The sequence below is a fragment of the Anomalospiza imberbis genome, chromosome 3, assembly GCF_031753505.1.
Source record: "Anomalospiza imberbis isolate Cuckoo-Finch-1a 21T00152 chromosome 3, ASM3175350v1, whole genome shotgun sequence".
Classification (NCBI taxonomy): Eukaryota; Metazoa; Chordata; class Aves; order Passeriformes; family Viduidae; genus Anomalospiza; species Anomalospiza imberbis.
The window spans coordinates 53,791,761-53,816,994 of NC_089683.1; the positions used below are offsets into that span (position 1 = coordinate 53,791,761).

General features: G+C 39.4%; 1 protein-coding gene across 1 annotated transcript; it reads right to left on the minus strand.

The window, feature by feature from the left end:
- Window positions 1-786: 786 nt before the first annotated feature.
- THEMIS (thymocyte selection associated) lies at window positions 787-25,234 on the minus strand. Its single transcript, XM_068184420.1, has 4 exons — window positions 24,890-25,234; window positions 13,071-13,229; window positions 4,862-5,320; window positions 787-2,195 (listed from the first exon to the last, which is right to left on the minus strand). Exons 1-4 carry the CDS (start codon window positions 24,978-24,980, stop codon window positions 1,096-1,098), a joined length of 1,809 nt encoding a protein of 602 aa, XP_068040521.1. The 5' UTR covers window positions 24,981-25,234; the 3' UTR covers window positions 787-1,095.

Genomic DNA, 25,234 nt, shown 5'->3' on the forward strand with positions numbered 1-25,234 from the left:
AGTCCACCCTGACATCAGGATGATGATCTCACCAGGAGAGAACAGTAAGAGCAAAAGCAGGCAAACTCATGGGTTCAAAGAGAGCTTAATAAATGAAGGAAAGGGGGGAAAGAACCCAAAACAGTGATGCAAAAGGAAGTGACTCACCCCCTCCCACAAGCAGACTGCTGTCTGACCAGTTTCTGAGTTATGGCTGCCTTCCTAGGCAAATCACCCCCTCAATTTTTTTTTTTTTTTTTTTTTTTTTTTTTTTTTTTTTTTTTTTTTTTTTTGTTGAACACAGTATTATGTGGTGTCATGGAATGTCCCTTTGGTCAGCTGGGGTCAGCTCCCCCATCTGTGTCCTCTCCCAGCTTCTTGCCCAACCCCAGCAAACTTCCATGGGGAAGCCTGGGAAATCAAGAAGGCTTTGACACTGTGGGTGCATGGCTGTAAAATAGCCAAAAGATTGGTATGTTATCAACCCTGATAAAATTAAAAAAAAAAAAAAAAAAAATAAATAAAAAAAACCACCAAAAACTTTACAGACTGGTGTGAAGAAAATCAACTCCACCTCAGCCAGACCCAACACAAAGATTAATGAACAAATGCATTGTCTTAGTAATTTAAACATGAAGAAAATAAATTGTCCTGGAAGAGGCACTTATTTTTTAAGATCAAGTTATATTTAAAAAGAACTGCTTTATTTTTTTTTTAAAGTTCCAAACCTATTTCCCACTTGGGTGAGTGCAAAATAATGAATTCAAAATTTTCAATACATCCTGTCTCTCTGTGAACTTAATTCCGCAACTTCCAGCTGAGCAAAATTATCTTTACATCATGAAAACATATGCTTCCCCTTAATAAAGATTTAAATACAGGCACTTCAAATCTCTCCCTTCACTTTTACAATGGTGCACTAAAGGATTATCCATGCAAAATTATACAGCCACGATTTCTGCTGTGAGTCGGCATGGTTCCGTTGTTTTTCATGGATCAATTAACACGCAGTGAAGATTTCAGCCATTCCTGTCTGTAATGGCTAATTTGCCCATTATAGGGAGCTGAGAGCCATTTGTGTACATGGCATAAGGATACAACTGTGAAATGAAGACTTTAAAGCCACAGAACATGACCTGTGGTTGTAAGACATTCAAAGACGGGATACCTTACCTTTGGAGCCTGTAGTACCTCAGACACGCCTTGCTTAGGCACTGCAAAAGTAGGTGGTGGTGCTGTTGTTGGCTTCTTGGGAGGCCTGGGTGGTGGATGGAGGGTTAGGTTTTCATATCTTCGCAACATACAGTATTCCTTTTCGCTGACCTCTTCCACTGTTGTCCTAGTCACAGGCGGTACAACTGTCTGGACATCTTTGCTGAGCAAATGAACCAACATGTTTAAGCGATACACAGGAATCTCCCAGCTCTCCACTGGACTGCTGGCACTACTGATCAGCAAGTAAGAGTCTGTGATTTCTTCTTCAAACTGCAGACCAGGCACAGCAGCCAAGATATCTTTCTCCATGGAAAGGTCCCTCACGGACACTTTGACGTTAAAAGGCAAATGGAATTCTTTGCAAATCTCAGAGAGGTGGTACTGTTTCTTGTCATGAATCACTTCCACAAAGCCACCTTCCATGTACATAGGAAGGAGCACTTTTTTATATGAATCACTTAGTATTTGCTCACAAGCTAAAACATCTATGAGTTTCTTTCTTCCCTCATACAGAACTTCACTAGTTTGGCATTGCTGAACTAGAAATTGATCTCCAACTGAAACAGAAAAAAGTTCTTTATGAGGGGAAGTAAAGGCTTTAGTCGCTACAACATGAAGATGTTCTTTATGACTTCTTGCTATCTCTAAGTCATAGGCAGTTGGGAACTCCCGAGGTCTTCTCTTGAACTTTCCTTTGTAGCTCATAGGGATTAAATAATGTCTTTTAGAGGAATCACTTCTCATCTCAGAGGCTAGAACTCTTGCTGCCTGGTACTTTTTGTAGATGACAATCTCTTTCCCTGTAGACAATAAGTTATAAGGTTTTTGGTTTCCCGAAGGCCCTTCCATTATCTCAGCAACCACAGGAAATTCTTTGCTTGCTCTCTCAAATAAATCTTCCAAAGAAAGTGGCTGAAGGAAAGAGCTAATATCATAATGGTCTGTTATATCCTTGACCTCCACATCCAGATCTGAGAGGATATGAACTATGTCTTTTCGAACTGAAAAGAAAAAGAAATATATTGTGTTTTGTTTTCAAACTGACATTGAAATAAAATACACGCCCTGTTGGCCAGACACTAAAAGTACCTCCCCTGAGGTGTACATTTCACGTGTAAATGTTCACCATAAACTGTGCCAGCCAAAGTCTAATTGCTGTAATTTGAGAGACATTGTTACCAGATAGGCATGAGATGACACAAATTAAGGGAGAGAATAAGGTGTGCAAGTGAGCACAAAGTTTAAGAAAAAGAAAAGTCTAGTTCACTATTTTCCTCACAGCACTTCCAAACTCTTGTGTGCAAGCTCTATTTTTATTCTTTTACTTCATAGCAGTTTAGGGTTTCTCTAAAGAAATGAGTGGGGAAATATTTTTAGTAAATAAATAGCATTTGGATCCATTGCCATGTTGCTGCTACAGCCAGACTGGGGGAAATAAGGTAGTTTGCTATTTGTAAGAATAATTAAAACATCTGTAATTAGTAAGAAATAATATCACTTAACAAAATGGCAAAGTCTTTGTATAACTAAGAGTAAGTTATTTTTGTGAATTAAAACATTTTAATATTATGCTCCTCTCTGGAACTGTTGCATTTTTTCTGCATCACCTGGTTTTATTCACTATCAGAACTGAGCCAGTGAATTTAACAACCTGACAGGGAACAACAGCTCTTTTACCACAACTGAACTTGCAAAATTTTGAATGAAAATCTTCCAAGAATAAAGCTGACTATGTAATTAAGGCTTGTTTAAGAATTTGGCTCCAAGTCAGTGACACCACAGATTGCTGACCAAGGCAGTAAAATTTAACAAGCAAATAATATTTAATGACTCTATTCAATAAGATTTATTCTGCATAGACCTACACAAAGGGATAGTATATTCTGGTTTCACAATTCCTTGTAGCAGGACATATCAATATTTTATACTAAAAAGTTGGTATTGGATTTATTTTATATGACAGAGTTCTATGACAGTGATTCAGGGTCTGTTTGTTCTGACTCTGCTTTTGTCACATTGACACTTTGAGGTGATAAACATCCGTAGCACCACAAGGGAAAGACAACAAAAGAAAATGACTGGTGAAAATGAAACTTTCTATGAGCATTTGTGAGAGTTCCACACACATAACTTGTTCATTATTAATAATGAGAAGTATAGAGGATTCCTGCTCACAGCCTGTGAAAATGTAATCAGTTATGCCAGTTATCAGGAATCTTTTTTTATAGTGGATAGTAATTATCCTACTTTATCTTGTATCTATTTATAGTTCTCCTAAAAATGATGAAAATTCATTCTTCATGGTCCACAAGAAAGTAGTTATTCATGTACCATGAAGCCTACTTTTCAATTTTGTATTAAATAGTTATCTAGGACATATGCAATTCTTCTTAAATGTTGAGAACACCATGAAACTTAAAATAAAAACAACAAATACACTCTTTACTGGAATAACTGATTGGAAGAAAAGGGAATACCAAATATTTCTGAATCTTCTGAAGGTTTTCAGGGGCATTAAATTCTTATTGATTCTGCACATATATCTAAGTGGATATAGCAATAAACCTGAGTTAATTGAGCTTCAGGAGATGAGCTAGATCCTTGAATCTAGCTAGAGTTACAGCAAATGGTGCAGTTTATCTTATGAAGCTATACTTTCAAAACTCACACATTAAATCACATAGCAAGCACAGCTGAATATCTTACAATAAGCATATAACGACTATGGTATATTGTGTTAACAGACTCTGTCCACTTTTATTTCTTTCTCTTTTGTATATTTGCTTATATAATTCAATAGAGAAATGCTCAATTATGAAAAGATTTCCTGCTTAATATCCCCATGAACGTCATATTTCTGTTAGGATTCAATTTCTACTGAGCTCCTTGGTTTACTTGTAGTAAATGCAACAAGCAGCAAAACCTTCCCAACAGCTAAGGTACTATCCTGCAATCAGAGGCCAGCTGCATCAAGGTTTTGGTGGAACAACTAGATCAATTAGTGTCATAGATATTTTGGAGTTTTTTAAAATAAAAACTCAGAGCACAAACTTTTAAAGATACTGGTTTTCTAATCTTTCTGTTTCCTCAAACTTACAGATGTCAGAAATTGTCCATGAGTATTTTGTGTTTATATTCCGTTGATATTTGTTTCCACAACAGAATAAAATAATATGATTTCCCTTTCTCTGACATCCTCATTCTGAAAATTGAATGGCAATTAAGTGTATTGCAACATGTTGAATTGGTTTTTTTTCTTTTCTTTTTCCAACCCTAGACATAGCCATAAATGATCAAGTGGCTTCTCCATGGCTGAAGTCTAAGACACAAAGAAAGAGAATTTGGGAACTGAACAGAATTCCTAAGATCAACCTTTTTACTATACAATATATTTTCAGTGAGGATTTAATCATAGTGATCAACAAAATGGCAACAGAAAGAAATGCAAGGTAATAATCTCAACTAACAGAAGATAAAGAAATACTAAAGGAAATAAAATTTTTACCTTTCTTCCTCTTGAAACTAACATTAGAGGCAAATATGGATAAGGAATTTTTAACAAACTGAATCTTTAATGGCTATTTTAAGAAAATTTTGTGTATTTAAGGGTACTTTCATACTTTGTTACACCAAGTTTAATAGAACATTGATTTTAATTCTTACTTACATTTCATTATTGCCTGCACTTCGTAGACAGGCATGAGCATCAAACAGCCATCAAAATTCTCAGGAAGTGGATTAGAGGAGTCCCACATGTGTAAAGTATTGGAAAGTTTAACAATCCGGTTTCTACACCTAGGGATTTTCCATTCTGCAATCTCTTTTAGGGTGTATATCTGGTCGTCTTCACACTCATAGAATTCTCCTTCTTGTGAAAGGGGCAAAGTAAAGGAATGAGACTGGTTATTTCTGACCACAACACACTTCATAGCCATCATTCCATGGACCTCTTCCACAGAGTTGAAGATGATCTGCTCATCATGTTTGATAGTGAAATTTGCCAATTTTATATCCTTGGTGCTGTAGAAAGAAGGATGGCCAAATCTTGTTGGCCCAATAGGTACTTTTCTTGCAATTTCTTCAATGCTGATATATGGAGTCTTATCTGCCACAACCTTATAAAGACCTAAGAACAGAAAACTTGCATTATAAAAAGGGTAATACACAGAGAAACTCATGCCAAATTTTAGACTGTGAATGTTATAAAAATGAGGAGCAAAGGAAATACGACTCTATAGAGGTAATATCAGCTGTATGGTACAATGTATAGGCAGCTGGAATTAACCCTTTCTGCTGTGTATCTGACATCCAGCATTCTTAGTCCACAGTAAAATTTTTCTTTGCCACAGAAAAAAGAAAAATTTTCCTAAATTCTTATCTGTCTTGTCAGAAAACCAGCCTTTGAGACCTAAATGCAGATGTGGTATGAGGAAACACAACACTAATGTGATCAGTTCATGCAGGGTATGTTTCTTGTCTAACATCAGTAGTACATAACCTTCCACACACACGCTGGGAATTCCTAGACCAAGTGTGTGTAAAGATACATCCCAAATGAAAGAGTAGCACCTAGAGATAAGAAAGAGCAAGTAGATTTTACTGAATCTGACAGCCCAGTCCACCAGCTGGATTAATTCAAAATCTGGGTGTTGTAGCACTCCAGCCATCACGAGGCAGTTAAAATGCTGAAGTTCTGCAAGGCAGAAGCTGTATCTCAGCTTCCTTATCTCCTAGGGACACTATTACTTCATGTTAATCATGCCCTTTGGATCTGTCTTATTAGGAGATTTCATTGCAAGAAAGATGCGTACATTTCTATATTTGCATGAGGGTTTTCATAAAGGAAGATAAACTGGAGGGTTGAGAGGACTAAAAAGCAGGTCTTAGCTGAACTGTGTGATTCAGCTGTCTTCCTCACAAGGCATGGCAAGAATTGTGAATGCTGCCCCACAGAATTGCAGTGCAGCTTCCTGAGACAGACATTGACAACGACATACTTTCAAGTGAATATAAGCGAGAATAGAGGTTATTTCTAGGCCAAATTTGCTAGTCACAAATAAACCAATAGCTACAGCTACAGTGACAGATAAGCCAAGTTCCCTGGGAGATACTGTGCCTTTTCTCCCTTTGTCTGCCAAAGCCAACCAGCAAAAATCATATGGCCTCGCCCCTCCATACTATTGACACCTCTGGACCACAGAGAGGGCACTTTGTGGTAAAGGTATAATCCCAATTTGGCTGTTAAAGAGGAGGCATGGGATGGGATATCAAGGAGCCTGGTTAGTACCACTAAAGACACTTTTACGGAAGCTTCAAATTCCATGAGTAGTTTAAGCCAGGTCTGAAAGGTTTTAAATATCCTACCCAACTGTCCTCAGCCAAGTGCAGGGTGCTCCAGCAGATACCTAGATTTCAGTAAGGTGGGATGCTGCTAGAACACACAGTTGCTGTTGGATCTTGGGAAGACACTCACTTCCTTCCCTAGATCTCCCCAGTTGTGGGATTGTTTAATGAATTGGATCAGGGAATATTGCTTCTCTTAAAAATAAGCAATGTGCTTATTTTCCTCCGAACTTTTTCCCTTACTGACTTTCATTACTGATCACAATCAACACAACTGAGGGCCCTGCATGGTTTCAGGGTGTCCCTAAGATTGTATTTCTTTAAAAGGATGTATCGAATAATTACTTCTATCAAAACAGCCTTTTTAATTTTTTTGGGGGGCGGGATGGTTCTGGCTACAGGATTGCTGTGATTCTTCACAGTAGCAGAACCCTGTACTTTCACTTTGTAACTTTAGCATCACTCTTGTTAAATGAGACATAATTAAGATTCTGTCTGTTGAGTAGCTTTTAACTGAATTCATCATCAGATTGGGCATGTTTGGTTCTGGGTGTCCCATGTGGCCACTAGTTACTAATATCTCTGAGGGCCTGTCAGCAGCCTAAGCAGTTATAGCCCCTTTGATCTGCTGCAGAAATAGTCACCAGTTATGCCAATGTCACTTATTTCTGCAGTTCTGTGTTCTGCCTTCGCAATTGTCTGTAAGACAGCCAGCTTTTCCTGTGTGAAGTCAGTATCCTTGTGTCAGTGCATCCTCTACACATATGTCCTCGCTGTAGGAAAACCTGCATGAAAACCTCCAGGCTTTTTCCTGGGTTGCAAAGAAGGCACATGCATGAATGTACAAAGTAAACTTGAACACACTTTTCTCTCCCACTGATATTTGCAATGTTTTGCACTGCCATTTTTAACCCAATGATTAGCAAGGAAGTTATCTACTGCAGTCCTAATCACCACTAGAGCATATCAGTGCAGATCAACACAAACAGGTTCACCAGCATTTAGAAAATATCACTGTGACAAGGCACCAGTGACAAACTGAAACTGTGGAAAAGACAGTGTTCTAGCATCATGCTTTGCAAGCACAAGATGGATATCACCTCCTGGCAGTGCTGGGAGAAAACAAATAGGAACATATTTCATTAAAAAGGATATTCCAAATACTTATAATGTGTCCCAAAGGCAGTAATTATGCTTACCCATCTGTGATACAGGAGCAAGTGTATGCCCCCCACAAATTCCCCTGAATTACATCGAAAAGCCTCCACAAACTGTGCAAAAAACTTACATTTGAAAATATTTGGCAATGTACAGGTATTAGGAATATTATTCTCTTCTATGAGTTTGACAATAGTCTCAGGCTACTAATTTCACTGGGCCTACAATGGTATTTGGAAGGCAATTATTTCAGCAACAAACCGATCAACATCCCAGGCTGGAAACAGGTGTCATATGGAAGCATAATTATCAGATTTCATGCAAAACTAGACACCTGATTAACCCCTTGGCCCAGGCAGACTGGCTTTGTCAAGGATGGGAGCAGGAGCATGTTTCCCTTCTGTTCTGGTGGTTTTCTTAATTTTGGTGACAGAATGCTTGCTTAGGCAAGAGAAGAGCCATGTGTCCCTGCATACTTAGCTTCTGTATTGATAAGACTTCTGACCTAACAGCCACCTCTGAGTGGCTATGAACATGCAAAGTTCCATATGTCTCTCTCTACACAGAACATAGGTAAATATATAAAAGGCTATTCTAGTATGTTGGGTAGAAGTCACTGCCATATTCTGCCATGATATCCTCTCATAAATGCTCTTCTTGATACTGTATATATGTAAAAACCAAAACAAAACCATGAAAACCACCAAACAATATTATCTGAATTCAGAGCCTTATTAAAATCACTGTGAATCAAATTGCAAAAACAAATGTTTTCCCAATCTAAGAAAACAAGGAAACCTCCAGGAGGAGGAGACATATGGTAAGTTTGAGATGCTAAACTCTGGACATTTTGAGGTCAAACAAAAAATTTTTGTACTTTTTCATAAACCATAAAACGACTGAATCAAATTCATTTAGACTTTCCTAAGACATCTTGGTGGACTGTAAGGGGGAAAGACAGATGGAAATAATAAATTTGGAAGAAAGTCCATCTGGTTTATCAAGATCTGGCATTATTGCTACTATAGATATACTTTCTAAATGCAATCTGCTCTACAACCAAACTGTACTGATGTTCAATGGTTTGAGGAAACATAAAACAGTCATAGAAAAAGAACTCTACATATATATAATACCACAGGAAAATGCAACCATTCCACTCCATGGAGCCTCTGTACCTAGTAACATTTCACTACGTGAGGTGTCTGCCTAGACATAATACTATCATTAGTAAGCCCCAAACATCATCAGCCCATCTTTTCAAGAAGTACACACAGTGAGTTTGAGAATCTGAGAAAATTACTTCACTGGTATGGGAGAGAAAACATAACCAGAGGATCACAAGACTGAATGTGCTATGGGAAAGTATGTTTTGATAGAAGGATATTTTTACCACCTTTTTACAGAATAGTATATGCATACAGAATACTATGCAGAATAGTATCTGTATATGTATACAGAATAGTTTTACTGGCTGTAGTGTAAAATGTTCCACCCTGGAGCTTTATGGACTTATTTTCAGTCTTAATTAGAGTCCTGAAGGAAGGAAGTATTTTTCTCTCTTTCCCCTACAGAAAGCTGAGAAAACCAACAGTTGGCTTGCCTGGTAGAGTAACGAGCAGCCCCAAGAAAAAAGAAGAGCAGAACAAATCATCTGTCCCAGACTAGCAATTTCTGTTCCCCAAGTAAGGCTGGGAAGAGCACCGTTTCTACCTTCTCTGGAGATGACTTAATTGCTATACCTCTTTTCCCACACCTCCAACACCCATTCTCTACCTCTTCTGCTTCAGCATCCTCCTTCCCTCATCCTGTCCCAAAGGCCAGCTCTACCTCACGTAATACTGAGATGAGCCTTTTAATGCCTAACACCTGCTCTTCCGCAGATGTGTTGCGTGGTCACTGACAAGTCTCCTGTTTTTTGACTTGCAGATGAGTACTCAAAGGGGCAGTCATGCTCAGCTATGTGTCTGACAGACCGAAAAAGGATGAGCAGCAGCAACAGCCAGGGACCTCATGAGAACAGGGGCAGTCTAGCAATGTTTTTTTGCAGAAGAAGGAATACAACAGAATGAAATGTAATCATTTGTGCTGGCAAACAATTCAGCTGTTGTGCAAATTACCTGTCTGCTAATTTGCTAGTAGTAAAAATTGGAGTTCAAAATGTGGTTAGATATAGTCATTGAAGTGTCTAGAGTAACAGCAGACTTCTATTATTTTACCCAGCGTATGAGCACAGAAAGAATAGCCTGGTCCTCTGAGGCATGAAAAAGAACAAATTAGAATGAGGATAAAACAAAATAACACAGACAGTGAACTTGCGGTTGCAGCGGTTTCTCTAACGCAAAGGGCAGATTAGGCCTTTATCAAGGATCAGATTTGCCAGAGAAGAAAAAAAGGAGTTCTGAAGACTGCAAATACACTCAGAAAGACAAAGAGTAGGGCTCATTTAAGGCCAATGAGCCCAGTTCTTCACTCTCAGAGCTGCTATCCCCAGAGTAACCTAAATAGGAGCCATGCTCATTTGTGCCAGTATGCATGCAGTGAAAGGATACATGAGCCCATGGCATGCAAAAGAGCTCATGGCAAAGGAAATGGAAAAGAGCAGCAAAGCAAAATACTTCTTTGCATCAACACTGGCAAGAGAGCATTGTACATACAATGTAAATACAGGGTCTCCCTCCTGGAGACCTGTGAATATTTTTATTGAATTAAGTCAAAGACAGCGTGAAAAAGATCATCTGCAATTCAGTTCTGTGCTTCATTCAGGAGATGAGGGCAAGCTATGTTTCATGTATAATGTTTCAGTTAGATCTTAGCATGTGTATGTAATAAAGTGAAAAGGAAAAAGGTCAAGAAAGAGTAAGAGAATGGGAAATCTTGACTCTGCAGAGTAGAACCATTCATCAGCTAAGAACTAAACTAGAGAAATGACAAATTTACATCTTACCAAATAGCTCTTGAATGCATAAGAGTACATATATAGAGAAAAACAGGAAAGAGGTGCTCCCTGTTGGGCTAATAAGAAGTGTCATTATGCCTCTCTTCAGTGCTGCTGTTCAGTAATACCCATCATGTGGAGGATAATAATGATAAATTTCAGCAAAATGAACTCTGAATTTATTTTTCAAGTGAAATAACCCAGTTTTCTAGAACACTGGTTGGGAGAGTTCATAACTATGCATGAAAATTGTAGTGATTAGATCGAATTTGAAAATGTGCTCAGCAGGGCAGCAGCATCCAAATGCCAAGTTGTAAAACTGATCACTTGAATGCAAATAAATCCTGATTCACCAGGTTCAAGCATTTGAAATCACAAGTCTTTCTGTTCTGACAATCGGGACCTTCAACATTAATAAATTTAGGATTACTTTTATCACTCTGTTTTGTGGGATATTTTAGGATTCAAATGTTCAACATCATCTGCCAATCAAGATTTAGAATATATTTCTATTGGTGTATGTATTTTAGAGATAGAAGAAATTTTAATAATATCAGAGAAACTTGGATTACAAGAAAAATACCAAGTATCTTGAGAGTTCACAGGAGAGTCATATTTCAATATCTCTAGATAGCCCAAGATAATTAAAAGGTCTTTGATCTCTATGTCTGGGCCCTACTAGTGCTTGAAAATGGCATTCCAAATAAGTATTTTAATAAGTGGTCATAGAAACCATTCTGATTCACAGGATAAGAAAAATGTGAAGGTAAATTGAGGATCTATTTGTGGGGGGAGGGTGAGGGAAGTTATATATACACAACTATTTCAGGGAGAAATCTGTATTTTAGAGATGGCCAATAAAGGCATAGCAGAAGATACTTTTCTGTAGAATTCAAATGAAACATTTCATTCCCATGGACTTTTACATTTTATTTGTTTCGATAAATGTGTCTTGTCTCCGTCTGCAAAAAAAGCACGTCCCAGCTTGGATACTGGCATAACATAAACCCGATACATGCACGTGCACACTCTGGCATACTCAGCAAGACTTTAGAATAGCATCAATGAGGTTATTAAGTCAAGCACTCAAACACTAGAAAACACTCCTATTATGTTCCCCATGCAGCATCAATTTAATTTCCCATGTGCTTTCAGCACTAATACAGTGCTAATTAAATATTTAGGGTGGTTTTTTTTGTACAAAACTATAGCCTCATTCAGTCCATTAGGTAGACTGATGGCCAAAGTGAGTCCTGGACATGAGCTCAGATTTTTGAAGTCTGTTGTGTTCTGTGTGTGCTCTGTACCAGTGTTTCCTTTATGCAGGTGTCCCACAGCTTCTCCCCCAAACTCCCTCCCACTCCCACTGCCCTCCTCATGCAGTTTTCCAGCTTGCTTATGTCCTCTCACCAAGGGGTTCTCATTATCTCTGCTGCCTGCAAGATTCCCAGCATTATTGCAAACGTGTGGGTGAGTGGGGTCTTCCTCTGCTGCTGAGACCACCTGCACCTGCCTCTGATCTTTGCATGGAAAGTCTTCATCCTTCTGTCCTTCTCCGAGGTCAAAACTTTTTCTACCATTTTCTTAACATAGTTTGTGTCCTCCACTTCCCACACTTGCGATACTCACATGGGATACACACTTCTCCCTCTGTGCTTTATTCACTTCCCTGTTCAATGCTGCTGGGCCCTAACAGTAGAGGAACTCAGATGAGAGCAAAATTCAAAAATTAATAAATATGACACATGATGAACTAGTACTGGGTTCAATACTTGGCCAGCTTCCCTTAACAAGACCACATGGAGAGAGGAAGATGTGGTTCAAGTAACAAGTCAGTACCACGTGCCAAATTTCAAGTCCATCCTCCAAAATATTAATATATTTGGATTTTTCCATAGAACAGTTAAAGAGATTTTTTAAATAGAAAAACACATCCATTCCCCTCTAATCCTCTTTCTAAGCATGAAGCAGCCACTCTGGCCACCATAGTTAGAATAAATCATTAAAATAAAAGCAGTATTGAAGACAAAGTGTTGAAAATATTTTGTACCAATAATAATAAAATACAGACGTAGTAATGGTGAATACATTATAGTCTGAGACAACAACGAAGATTTCAGCTCAGACAAGGTTTGGCAAAGTCATAAGTAAACGAAATGATTTTTGTTGTAATTCTTACACCAAGGGACTCCAAGTGTAGAAAGCATTACCACAAAACTTTTTAATACTAATCCTTTCTACCCAGGTTTGAGAAAGGACTGTAAGAGGTGAAATTTAAAACTAGTTGACTGCATCTTGTATCATCTGATAAAACTGTATTCTTGACAGCTGAGTTGTAACCTCAAATATCAATCAAGACAGCAAATCAATAAAATGAACAAAGGTGATTACTCAGGGCTATAATTTCTCAAAAACATGTATTCATGAAATACTATACCAGGAAAGTTTAGTGGTAATTCCACTTTGGCTGAAAATTGGCTGACTTCATTATTCTCACCAATACTTGCTATGAGTTTATTAATTTTGAAGCCAATAACTTTAATGACTTCTTCTGTTGAGAGGGAGATTTCTTTGCCAAACATCTCATAGACGGAGTCTGAAAAGAAATGCAAAAGGAAAGAAAAGCATTATTTATCTTTTTCTCACTTAGTCAAGTGTCTTTACCTCTTTGAGTGAAAACAAAAATAATACTTAAACTATAAGAAATCATACTTATCTTGTGATAATTAGCCTAATTTTCTCTTACGTCCTCAGGGTCATGAGAAAAATCACCTTGTGACTTCAGTGACCAATCAGCTCTGTGGGGTTAAATGCATGCAAGGAGGGCAAGGTCTGAAGAATCTACATTTCCAAATTATTAGACCAGAATAGGTAGAGGTAGAACAGCAGAATAGGTAGAGGTAGGATTACCTGGGTTGTCAGGAGCTGTCTCCTGAAACCGGTGGGCAGTGGAGCTCAGGCATTAAAGGTGCCTCTGCACAGCACGGGGCACAGCATATCCCATAGAAAACAACAGACTACAGCAGGAGACAAAATCCCACAGACCATTGAAGGTACCCAGGGACAGGACAAGAGACAACCAAGTGCAACCAGCATTTGAGCTTCCTGTGGTAACAGAAGAACTGAAGTACTAGAAATTGGAAGACTGGCAAATTAACAATGACAATGTTGAAATGTCCCATGTTGAAATGAGCATATGGATTCAGACCTGGCAGCAAAAAATTCCTTGTCTGTCTGTTATGTTCAGAACTTTGAGAAAAGGAACAAAGCAATCCAGCCAAGTGTTTCAGCACTTCCTCAGCAAAACCTGGGACTGTACCTTGTCCTGCCAAATCCAGTCCTCCCTTCTCCATTCTAGTTGTGGTCAACCTTTACTGTTTCAGAAAAAGATGCACAGGGAGATGAATAAAGCAAAAAAACTCAAAAGTCAAGTTAAGAAGAAGAAAGAAAATTACTCCTGGTCTCTGCAGGAGATTAACAGAAGCTTTGGTGCATGAGATCAATTAATTATATATAAAGGCAATGCAGTGAACATATGGTGTTCCATTTGTAGGTAGAATGGCATTGAACTCAGAACATCAGAAATGCTGACTTTAAAACTAGCTTCCATTCTTCTGTGCATTTCCCCCCAAGAACTAACCAAGATCTGTCCTGATGCAATGTGGACATGCCCTTTCTGAAATCTCATCTCAAAGTTTCATTTCCCTTGTGGTAAGAAACATTGTTCTCATTTCCACTCCCAATGCATTGGTGAGTGTATTTATTTGCTCTCCTACGAATATTGTTCAGCTACTTAAAATACCCTTTTTCTCATTTCCATTTTCCCTTCCCCAAAGGGTTCTCAGGGTTAATTTTGTCCTTTGCTTTATCTTCTCTGAGAAGACAGATTTTCCTTCACACAATTGCTCTAAGCCCTTACTTATACCACATTTTCCATCCAAGACATCAGAGACCAACTTTCAACAGCTTATCAATAGTAAAACATATATTACCAGATTTATTTGAAATAGGCCAAGTGGTTAAAAGATTATGAGGGTGATGGGTTGGGTGGATGATTGCTAACGAACTGAGACCATGTTTGCAGAAGCCTCATTTTTATCGATACTAGGATTTAGAAAAAAAATTAAAAATTAAAATCTGCCAGCCACATTTTTGGGGGTGCAATTGCACATACAGTATTGATTTTAATTACATATTTGTCTGCAACTAGATTGCTTTGGCCCTGGTTTTAGCCCTTGCTTGGCAGTTTGCCTGGAATAATACAATGAAGATTACATTCAGACAAGAAAAATGTTACCTAGGCACTTGCAGCAAATATTTGTGCTGGTAAAAGGGAGTCAGGGAAACTGCTCTCAAAAAGGATAGCTTTCAAAAATGATAATAAAAGTACTTTTTCCTTTAGAAGCCATGATAATTAATTTTAAAACATTTTGAAAATTCCCACTTTGTGACAATGTGACCCTGAGAGATTTTACTTCAGCTATGTAACACAGACCCCCTCACACAATATATTGAAGAATAAAATTTTAATTAAAATGCACTTTTTTAACATTTATTTGTTGTTGCACAACAATAACTTTGTTTTTCTCACTCAAGTCACAAAGAAAATGTAACTCTTTGAAAATGTAAATCAAGTAACCTTGAGAACAGAAGCTTTTGATTTGAGAAAGATGTATGCAATATAATGCAAAAAAAACCAAAAAAACAAAAAAACCCCAGCATTTAAGCAGAACCCAGAATACAGCAGCTTATTTACAGTGATCAAACAATACCCCTGAAGGCTGTAATTAAAGAGCTTGTTGCCTTTGAAAGAACCTTTCCTGAAATGTTACTTTGTTCAATAAAAACCACATTTATATCTTTTCATAAACTCATCTCTAGTTTGACAATCCATGTTATCAACCACCGTGATTGGATCAAAGTGAGCACCACAATTGGTTCAATATCTTTTCCCTCCATCTTTCCTAAAATGTTAAGCAGCCACTCTAGCATCCTCCCTAACATATGCCCTTTATTTGATTTATTTCTCATTATAGGTACAAGAAGAGCACTTTTGCATTAAAAACAGCAATATAAAATATAAATACAATGGATGCCTGAGATGGAGGATATCATTCTTAATGTCGGGGCATCTGACAGTACCACTGAGATAAATATTTTATAATACAAGGTGAAACAATAAAATATCTCAGTAATACATCCCTTTTTTCTTCCCAGCAGCTTGGAGCTCCATTGGTGACTGCTCTCGGAGTGAGCGCCTCACTGATGCTGATAGAAACGGCTCACAGCCAAGCCCGGGAGTAAATAGCAGTAATACATCACCGGGATGGAACTCCTTTTTGCCAAATGCCTCCGGGCAGTTTAGCACGAAGGGCCAGGGAGAGCGATGCAAACGAGACAAAAGACTTGACTAAGGTGGCACAGAGGATTGTTCAGCAGGGGTGAAGCTCAGACCCAAGCCGGCTGACTCCCAGTCTCACAGCCTGTCTGATACAGAGTGCTGCTAAGCACTTCCAAGTATCCCCCTTTTTATTTTTCTCTTTTTTTTTTTTTTTTTTTTTTTTTAACAAAGACCAAGCTTTTATCCTAACAAAACCAAATTGCTTTGGAGGCCAAACACTAGGCATTGACTGTCTAGTCCCATGAGTTTGAATCTTTGAAGGAAAATATTTTCTCTTTCATGTCTCAGTAACAGTCACTGAATTCATTGCAGCTGGCAGGCTGAGCAGTCTTTGAAAAGAGATCCAAAGAACCAGGAACCTGGCTACTTAGCAGGGAGATGAAAGATCCTCCCACATCTTCTGAAAGAGTAGAACTTTGTCCCAGTGTCCTTTTCCCAGCGCTCCTTTCTCCACTATTAAGTTGTCATCAGTTGCCCATATGGGTGCTGTCTTCACTGTCAGAGATGACTCTGTTTCAGGGGCTTTCACGTCAAGGCTCCGTGCCCTGGTGCAGCCATTCAGCCAGAATTACAATAGCCCATTCTCCCCTACAACACAGCTCAGCTGAACTCACAGTTTTATTAAGGCTGCTGCAGGCTCTCAAAGTAATATGAAGGGCATAATGGATCTATAATTAGTGTCAATAAAAAAAGGTATCATTCTTTATGGCCATTATTTGAGGGCTAGCCAATTGTTCAGAGTTTATGCTCTTTGGCAAGAAAAGAGATCTATTTTAAAGGTGTAAGGAGGAGAGTTTTGCTTAATCATTTAAATCATTTTATACTCTGATTAAACAGAAGGAAAAGCAAACAATTTCTGATGGGGAGACATTAGGTGGCTTTTTTTTCCAGTCAAATACCTCCTGAGCACTAAAGATGTTCAACAGTCTGCTGGATTTCCCCCACTAAACTCAAATAATCTAATGCCTTGTAGGGAAGAGGCTGGAAATCATGCACAATGACAGGCAAAGAAGGAAGCATGACCCAGCTTCTCTCTAACCCCCGGCTGTGAGAGTGGCTGCAAACAGGATAAAACTCCTGAATGGCTTTTATCCACCCCTGCCTTCCTAACTCCAGAAGGTGCCCCCACTGAGAGCAGGTGAGCCCAGCTCCCCAGTGCCCACATGGTGCTCCAAATGCCCGAGGATACAGTGGCTATTAAGGCAGTGTGAATTTGACTGGAAGATCCTTTGTCAAGTGACAGAGCAAATTATTGGGATTTCAAGAAACTCTTCTCTCTTTAACATGTGCTAAGCAACAAAAATCTTTAGGTTTGATCAGTTTGGGACACAAACCTTCCAAAAGACTATATGCAAAGATGCTTCTTACCTAGATCATACCTGCTTAGGCTGTGAAGGGTCTGATTTTTGCCAGCGCAAAACCATTAAAAAACAAAAGGCGTTAAGATTTATCTTTTGCCATACAATGTCAAACTTTAAATGTCAAGAGCTTTAAGCCATTTCAATCATAATGGACTTTAAAAAAAAATTACTTCTGAGATTTCTGATTTATTACTTTCCTGATAAGTTTATGGCCTTTTTTTTTTACAAATGCATTCTTCTGATTCTCATCTATCCAGAGCCTCACACACTGCATGTGGCAGCAGAGCTTTATGCATGCAGCACCCACTATAATGGAAAGAGCAAGTAAAACCACAGCTCCCAATGAAACACCTTTGACCTTCTATTTGGGTTTACCCAAATGAGTCAAAATTACTACAGCAGTGAAGACAATGCCCAAACCTGATTTTGAACAGCATTAGTCACTGTTATAGCTGTTCATGATTTATTTAGTTTTAGTTATTTATTTAGTTATTTATCTATTTTATTCATTTTCTTTACAACCTTAATTACTTTGAATTTAATATGTTCAAATATATGTTCAACAGAAAACTACATTTTGTTGGACGAGGTTTAGGAAGGCTGCTCAAACTGAGTTGCAGGATCAGATAAGAGTGTTGAGCACTTCACAGGTGCAGTCCAAAACTAGAAGCAAGTTTAAGCATCTTCCCCTACTGAGATCAGAGCATGATGCCCCTTGTGCCATTTCTGTGTGTCCAAGGGAGCTAACCAGAAACAGTGGACCTGGACAAATGCCATGTTCCTTCATGAACACATCACCAAGTACTCAAAGAAAAAGTTTTGTCACAAAAGCCCTGTTGCTCAGAAACTGTGTGTAGTCATGGGCTTGTGTATCATGGGATGTTTATCCCAGGATTTTCACTCTCATGCAATTTAACATAGTTGTCCCTTTGTCTTTCCAGAGCCTGAGTTTGTGAAAATTATCTTGGTACTTTTATAGGCTTTTTAGAGGTTCATGGGAAGAGAAACAGGGCCCTTCCTGCTGCAGACCTCCTCCTCACATCCCTGGAGCCCAAGTGCAATAATAGCTGGGGATCTCTCTGATACAGGACACCAGCACATTGAGGGAGCTTCAGCAAGCCAAGACAAGGAGTGGACCCCTGCATTGAGACAAGCCAGGCAATTTGGGTATTCTTCCTACCTTCTGTGCCATCCACAGGGAGGCCCAAAACTGAATGTCAGAGAAAGAAAATCCTCTCAAAGGAGATCCTCAAATCAGTTTCACCCTGAGTGCCAGCTACCCAGGGTCAGATTTTTCTCATTTTGTCTGGATGAGTCATTCCACTGAGGGCAGCAGTATGAATAAAATGAGCAATATTTGACCCAAAAAAGTCAGGGTTTGTTCTCACATCCACTGAAGAACACTTTCTTTCTTGTTTAGAATAAAACAGGCATTTGAAGCAGCTTGAACAAGGGCAGGAGAGTTTCAGTGGTTGTATTAATAGAGAAAATTTACCAATACGCTCCAACTAGTGACCACAAAAAAGAATCCAAACTATTTGTTATTCTGGCTGTACTTAAGGCTCTTGCTTCTACTAGCTCAATCAAGAGGAACAGAAACAACTGTATTCAAAGGAAACCACCCTTCCACTTTTTGATATGTTTATCTATCTTTAAAAAATCTTTTCTATCTTTAAAAAAAAGACACAAATTAGTAAGTGAAAGCTGTGTACCACAAGTTTCACCAATTTCATGTGAAGTCCTCCCTTGGCATGCACTCCACTGAGAATCCACCTAGTAAATGCAGAGAATGATAATTTTTCATGATATTTCACCTCTAAGAAATACAGCCCTAATTATCTTCATCAAAGCTGTCTTATTCTCAGCCTCTGTTTAAATTATTTGTTGCTTTTTATAAGAAAAGATAGTTTTATTAATCCTGAAGAGGCAGTTTGCCTGGTTTATTCATACGTATTACAGACTGCATATCCTAGCCTTCATCAACTCATTGGCTTTTCATACTTGACAAGGGAGAAGGATTTGTTCTCTCTAGATTGGCTTAGAAACAGTACCAAAAGTTCTACCCTACGTGATAATTTTTGAACTGTTAGTGTTGAGAGATATTTGTTGTCTAAATTAGGACTTGGGGCAGCTGAGTTTGGATTGATAAAGATTCCTTTTGCATTCAGTTTGCCTAGCTACAATAACAGGGCTAACAAGACCTTTTGAACTGCGTTGATGGTCAGCAGACCCCATCACTTCCCTGAAATGCATGCTGGAAAGATGCCATTTTGCAGTCACAGAAGCAGAGAGAGTGAAACCAAAACTGCAGAGACAGCAAGCGAATGTGGATACGCAGCCAGCAAGAGGAACCATGAGTCATGCTGTTTGTAGTTGACCAAAATGAGTTTTGAATTCACCCTAAGGGTTTTGTTTGGCATTGCCTCTCATGCAGCTGTCAGAGAGCCCCAAACATCTGCCCAGAGGAGGAATCCCAACTTGTCAATTCTAAGAATATTTAGATCCCTTAGGTCTGGAAGGACATTAACCAAGGATGTACATGTGACCCCACAGTTGCCTCTTCCCTGTATTTTCTCCCTGCACAGATCTGGCACTTTCCTGAACCCCAGAGACTGGAGTACCACAGCTACAGCATGCTGCTTCACTGCATACCCAGCCTGCAGAGGTGGAGACTGCTGGCTTAGAGTTCCTTTCTCCTCAGAGAAGGAGCACAGAGTTTCCTGATGTGTTTCACAGGCCTGTTGTAAAAGAGGGTATGTCCTGGAACTGCAATTTACACAACACAGAGCAGAGCTACAAATTCCCCCCACGCTCTGGCAAGTCCCAACTCCTGAAGAAATGGGGGAATACCATTACTGATGCATGTGTTTAGGTGGGGCAAGAATGGGAAGACTGTGGGTGGACTAATGACAACAAACACCAACAAAAGAGGTGCCTTGAGAGGTTCTTCATTTTTCACAATTAAAGTTGGCACTTTTTACTGTTTTGCCACTGGTTAAATTAAGCCTGCAAAATATTAAATTCAATTACCCATAAAATAATTATATTAGTATTAAAACAGACATAATTTTTGCAACATAAAAATGAAAGCCTACACTTGCATTCTATCTGTAAAAATCATTGGTCAGACAGTACCTACCTCACTAAGTATCAATATTTACTAAAATGTTTAAAGAAAGATATTTGATCAATCAAATCAGTTCCCAATGGAGTTTCAGCAATTTAATTTTTAATAACATATTTTAATGAGCTATTAAATCATCATGTACTTCAGTCTGCACTGTAGTTCCTTTCTAATCAGTGCTGATTACCAAGTTATTTGTATCTGGCAGACTTGCTTTCATTTTATAATCATCCTTCATATTCCCTTCAGAGATTCAACAGTACAGTCCAGTTTCTGTAGCAAGGACATTACAACTGCTGAGTCCAAAGCAACTGCCCTGAGAGGCATCCCTGGCATTTGCAGAACTACCATCTCCTTTCATCTGTGTTTCTGTTTTCAAACCAGGGATGACAATAATTTCTCTGCTTCTGTATGGACATTCGAATATGATGATGAAAAGCATTTTGGAAGAACTCAGGGCTCTTACTAACACCCCACATTTCTGACTCTGCAAAGCGTTGGACAGAGGTAGGCGATGGCTGCAGGTTGGGTCTCTGACTATGCAGCCCCACACAGCTGGAGCTGAAGCGGAATACCAACATGGGAGTGTGAACAAGCACCCCCAATCTTGACTATTCTGCCTTGAGGCAAAACCCAAAGTCCAGGTGTAGCATGAAAATCACCGATATCATTCAAGGAAAATGCTTTCCTCTTCTTCATGCCCGGAACAGAGAAGTAAACAGCAACAGAACTTCCTGAGAAAGGTGTCTAAAACATGGTATTCACTACTAACAGCAAAAGTTCAATTGCCCAGGGCTTTTCTAGCTGAAAGTATTCCGGGTGGAAGCAGGGTCTATAAAGTCATGTCCATATGCAGTTTGGGGAACTACAGTTAAATACATCACGTTCCAGTAGTATCAGCAGAAATATATTTTTTTATAGGCCAGAAGAGAGACTAATGGTAGAATTAGTGCACACAGCATATGTTTTCTACTTGCTCTCCACTGGGAACAGTAGCAGGCAGGCTTGGGTCTGAAAGGAGAGACCTAGATTGTATTTGGTGTAACATGGATAAAGAAGCAGAATGGATTCTTTCAGGGATGTTACCTTGCCAAAGGCAAGTAAATTCCCACTCCCTCCCAGGGGCTTGACTTTGTAGCTTCTAATAAAAATACCTCACCACATGGAAAACATCCATCCTCACAAAGCATTAAACTTTCCTTATGCTTCCAGAGGTACTGAAAATCTATCAGGAACTGTAAAGCTAGTTTGCAAGTCCTATATTTATAAAATCATTAGACCTAAGTGCAGTGTGTGGAAAATGCTGCTTCCAATAGAGTAAATGGAGAGTTTAATCCCCACAGCACACAGAGCACCAGAGAAGAGCAGTGAATCAATTACACTGTGTTGTCTTATTATCATGTATATTGCCCTAGCCTTCTTTGGTTGGCTGCTACAGCTTTGAGGTGACAGCTCTAATGGATGTAATAGACCATTATTTACTCCATTAGTCATTCTATGTACCTGCCTAAGCTATGTTAAGAAACCTTGCCCTTTTTGGGGAGGGTTGTGAAGAGGGAAATATACATTAACATTTACATATATAAAAACTCTTTTTATTTAAAATTCTTATGCAGAAAAATTAAGTATCCCTGGTGATTGATCAGTTTCAAACAATCACATGTAATGCTTTAACAGCTAGTCTTCTCCTTTACTATCTGCAGGTTGTGCTGAGAATAGTTACAGATTCCTATGAAATCCCATTCCACAAAACCACTTAGCTGACTGTGTAGCCATTTGGGAGCAATTACAATCACTGCACAAACGCTCAGATTTGGTTCCAGCAGCCAGAGCAATAAATCCATATTCCCTGCCAATAGACCTGCCATTAGCCACACTGTGATTGCTGGTGTACTGCATGGGGTAAGAGAGATCAAAAAGGTTGGTGCAGGGGCAGAGGGATCTGCCTGAGAAAGGACTAAAGAGTGGTTGTCCTAATGGAAACTTGAAGTGCTCAAAGTGGCCCTTTCTCCTGTTTAGCAGTATAACAGGAGTTACTCCAGACTCTATTTGAAGCACTAGTCTTTCAACAGAAAATGTAGCATAAATCATAATGCAATCACAGAACAATGTGTTCAACCCGGCTGCCAGGTACAGAAGGAAGGAAAATATTCAGGAAAGATCTGACACAGAGAGAGAGCTCAGGGAAGGAGGGAGAGAAAAGGAGCGAGGGCCTGGCCTGAGAAGACCTTTTGTAGTCCTAGATCCTACGAACCTATCAGGCACTGAGTGTCTTGAGTATCTCAGTCTTCGCTGAAGCAAGGAAGAAGAGTAACCCACAGAAGCCTAGAAGCCTACTATGGGACATCTGTTTTTCTAGGTACTTGCAAGTATTTTTTGGGATATGATGGCTGTGAGGGCAAGGAGCCAAGCAGAATATATCAGTCTTGCTTGTTGTATAAACCAGAGACTCGTGCTTGGCTGTTGGTGCTGCAGCTGCTGTGCTGGTGAGAAGACACCAGGAGCAGAGGACAGGAAGATGTAGTGCTGCTGAAGACCAAAAAAGCATTGGAGCAGTCTGTCAGGCTGTCACTTTTTAATGCTAATATTCTCAGGTCTCTGGAGCACATACCACCCCATTCCAAGCTAATCAACAGCTAATAGCCTTTTTCTTTCACATGTGAGGAATTGCTGCAGAAGGGTCCGTGGGCTAACTCACCAGTGTTTTTCTCCTCAGGAAAATGGAAGGGCTTAGACAGCAAATAGAATCACAAACTGAAATACTCTGGCTACAAAAATGTACTGGTATAAGTTTTACCATCCATGAGCATTAGAATGCAGACTGTAGGAACTCAGAAACCTGCAGACAGCTGGGCTACCTTCATTGTATCATAGCATTTTGTGTGTATATATATATATACATGTCACAGTATTTTGTGTACACATGTACATACATATATATGTATATGTATGCATACCTACATGTACAAATGCATATAATTTGTTTTCATATCACCTCTGCTTCCTACCTCTGTGAAAAGAGATGAATATAGTGGCTACTCCAGGTTAAGGAGGTATCTTCCCTTTTTTATTTTAAATTCTACTCTTCATCACTTAGGCTGTAATTTTCCTATCAAGAACCTATTTGTCACAGCTGCAGGACCAGTTTAAAAGACAAAACTTGAACAGGCCACATAGCAAAGTTCAGAATAAGAGTATTTTTAAAAGTATTTGGTAATTTTAGCTAGTTTTATTTCCCAGACATTTATTCTATATATCAGTATTACTCATAGGTAGTTTCCAGGATGGGCAATCAGGAGCACATAGACAGTACTCTACCATCACAGATTCAGTATGCTCTTTCCCATTTCCTTTCTGCCCAAAGAGGCTGTTGTCATGAAGGGAAAAATCGCCCACTCTGGCCACAGCCACTGACTGTCAATCAGACTCTGGCCACTTCCTCTCTCCTACTATGGAGCAGCATGGAAATATTTAGATTGATGTAAAGATAGATGTTGTGAATCCTGAAGTGGGTTTTTGGCTGAAGCTGAAACAGACTTCAGTTCATTTCATTAAACCCTCTCTGTTTTATTAGTTGAACCCAAGTTTTTCCATCTCAGTGCCATGGAAGTAACTTTCTTTTTCTAGACTGATAAATGGGCTTGACATGGTGTCTTCACTATCATTGAACAAAGTCCATGCCCAAACCAAGAGCACATTTTTCCCTCTAATTCAAGCCTCTTTACCACCTTTCGAGTGTGTTTTGTGCACAAGTAGAGCATAAAAATAGATCTGCAGCAGGAAAACCCAGTAAAATATAACCCAGCAAAGGGGTTGGTATGAGCTGGACAGGAGCAACTCCTGTGTTGCTCCTGTCCAGCTCATACCAACCCCTTTGCATTGTTGCACACTTGAAGTACCCCCAAATACAGGACAAAATTTCAGGAAAATGTTATGATCCTTCATGGTCACTTTCCAGACTCCCTGGTTCTTTATTTCTGAGACAGAAGAGAACTTTCCATGGCAGCCCCAGAAGTCCAAGATGAGTTAAATAAATTAACCTCTGTGAGGTGATTTGCAGTTGATGGATTGATGGCTCTGTGTAAGTGCAAAGCAAATTCATGTCTTATTCCAATACTCTTTCCAGGATATGATGAAGACTAACTGGTTTCTTTTTCTCTGCCAGTGAGAAGACCGAATGCACACTGCACCAAAGGCATTTCCAAAGCCGTGGATAAAACATTTATTCTTCAGCTGGTGGGAAACTGCTTGGAGACAACTCCATGAGCATCCTTCCTATGCCTCCCCCACATTCTACATTCCAGTCTGAAGGGGGACCTGATGTCAAATACAGGCTTGCAAAGCCCTGACAGAAAACATGTGAGGCTCACCTTGACAATAGATGCCTGACTGGATTTGGAGGACCCTGGGAAGGGCTCTGAGGTCCAGAGAATGAATGAACTTCTGCAGGGTAGAGGCCATGGTCCGCAGCACTGTAGCATATGGGTTTGGCACGAAAAGACCAGCGAAAAGCTCTCAAGGCAGCAACGCCTTCAGCCTGGTGCATGCTGTGCTCGAGAGCTCCAGAGCACAGGGGGGAGTGGCATGGGGAGGTACTTCTGCTTCCTTCCCGCTGTGGCTGCTTCCTCCCGTAGGTGCAGCTGGAGCGGGGTGAGGCAGCTGGTGGCCCCATCAGCTGCTTCTGGCACCCCCACCCACCAAGGGTCTGTGCCAGG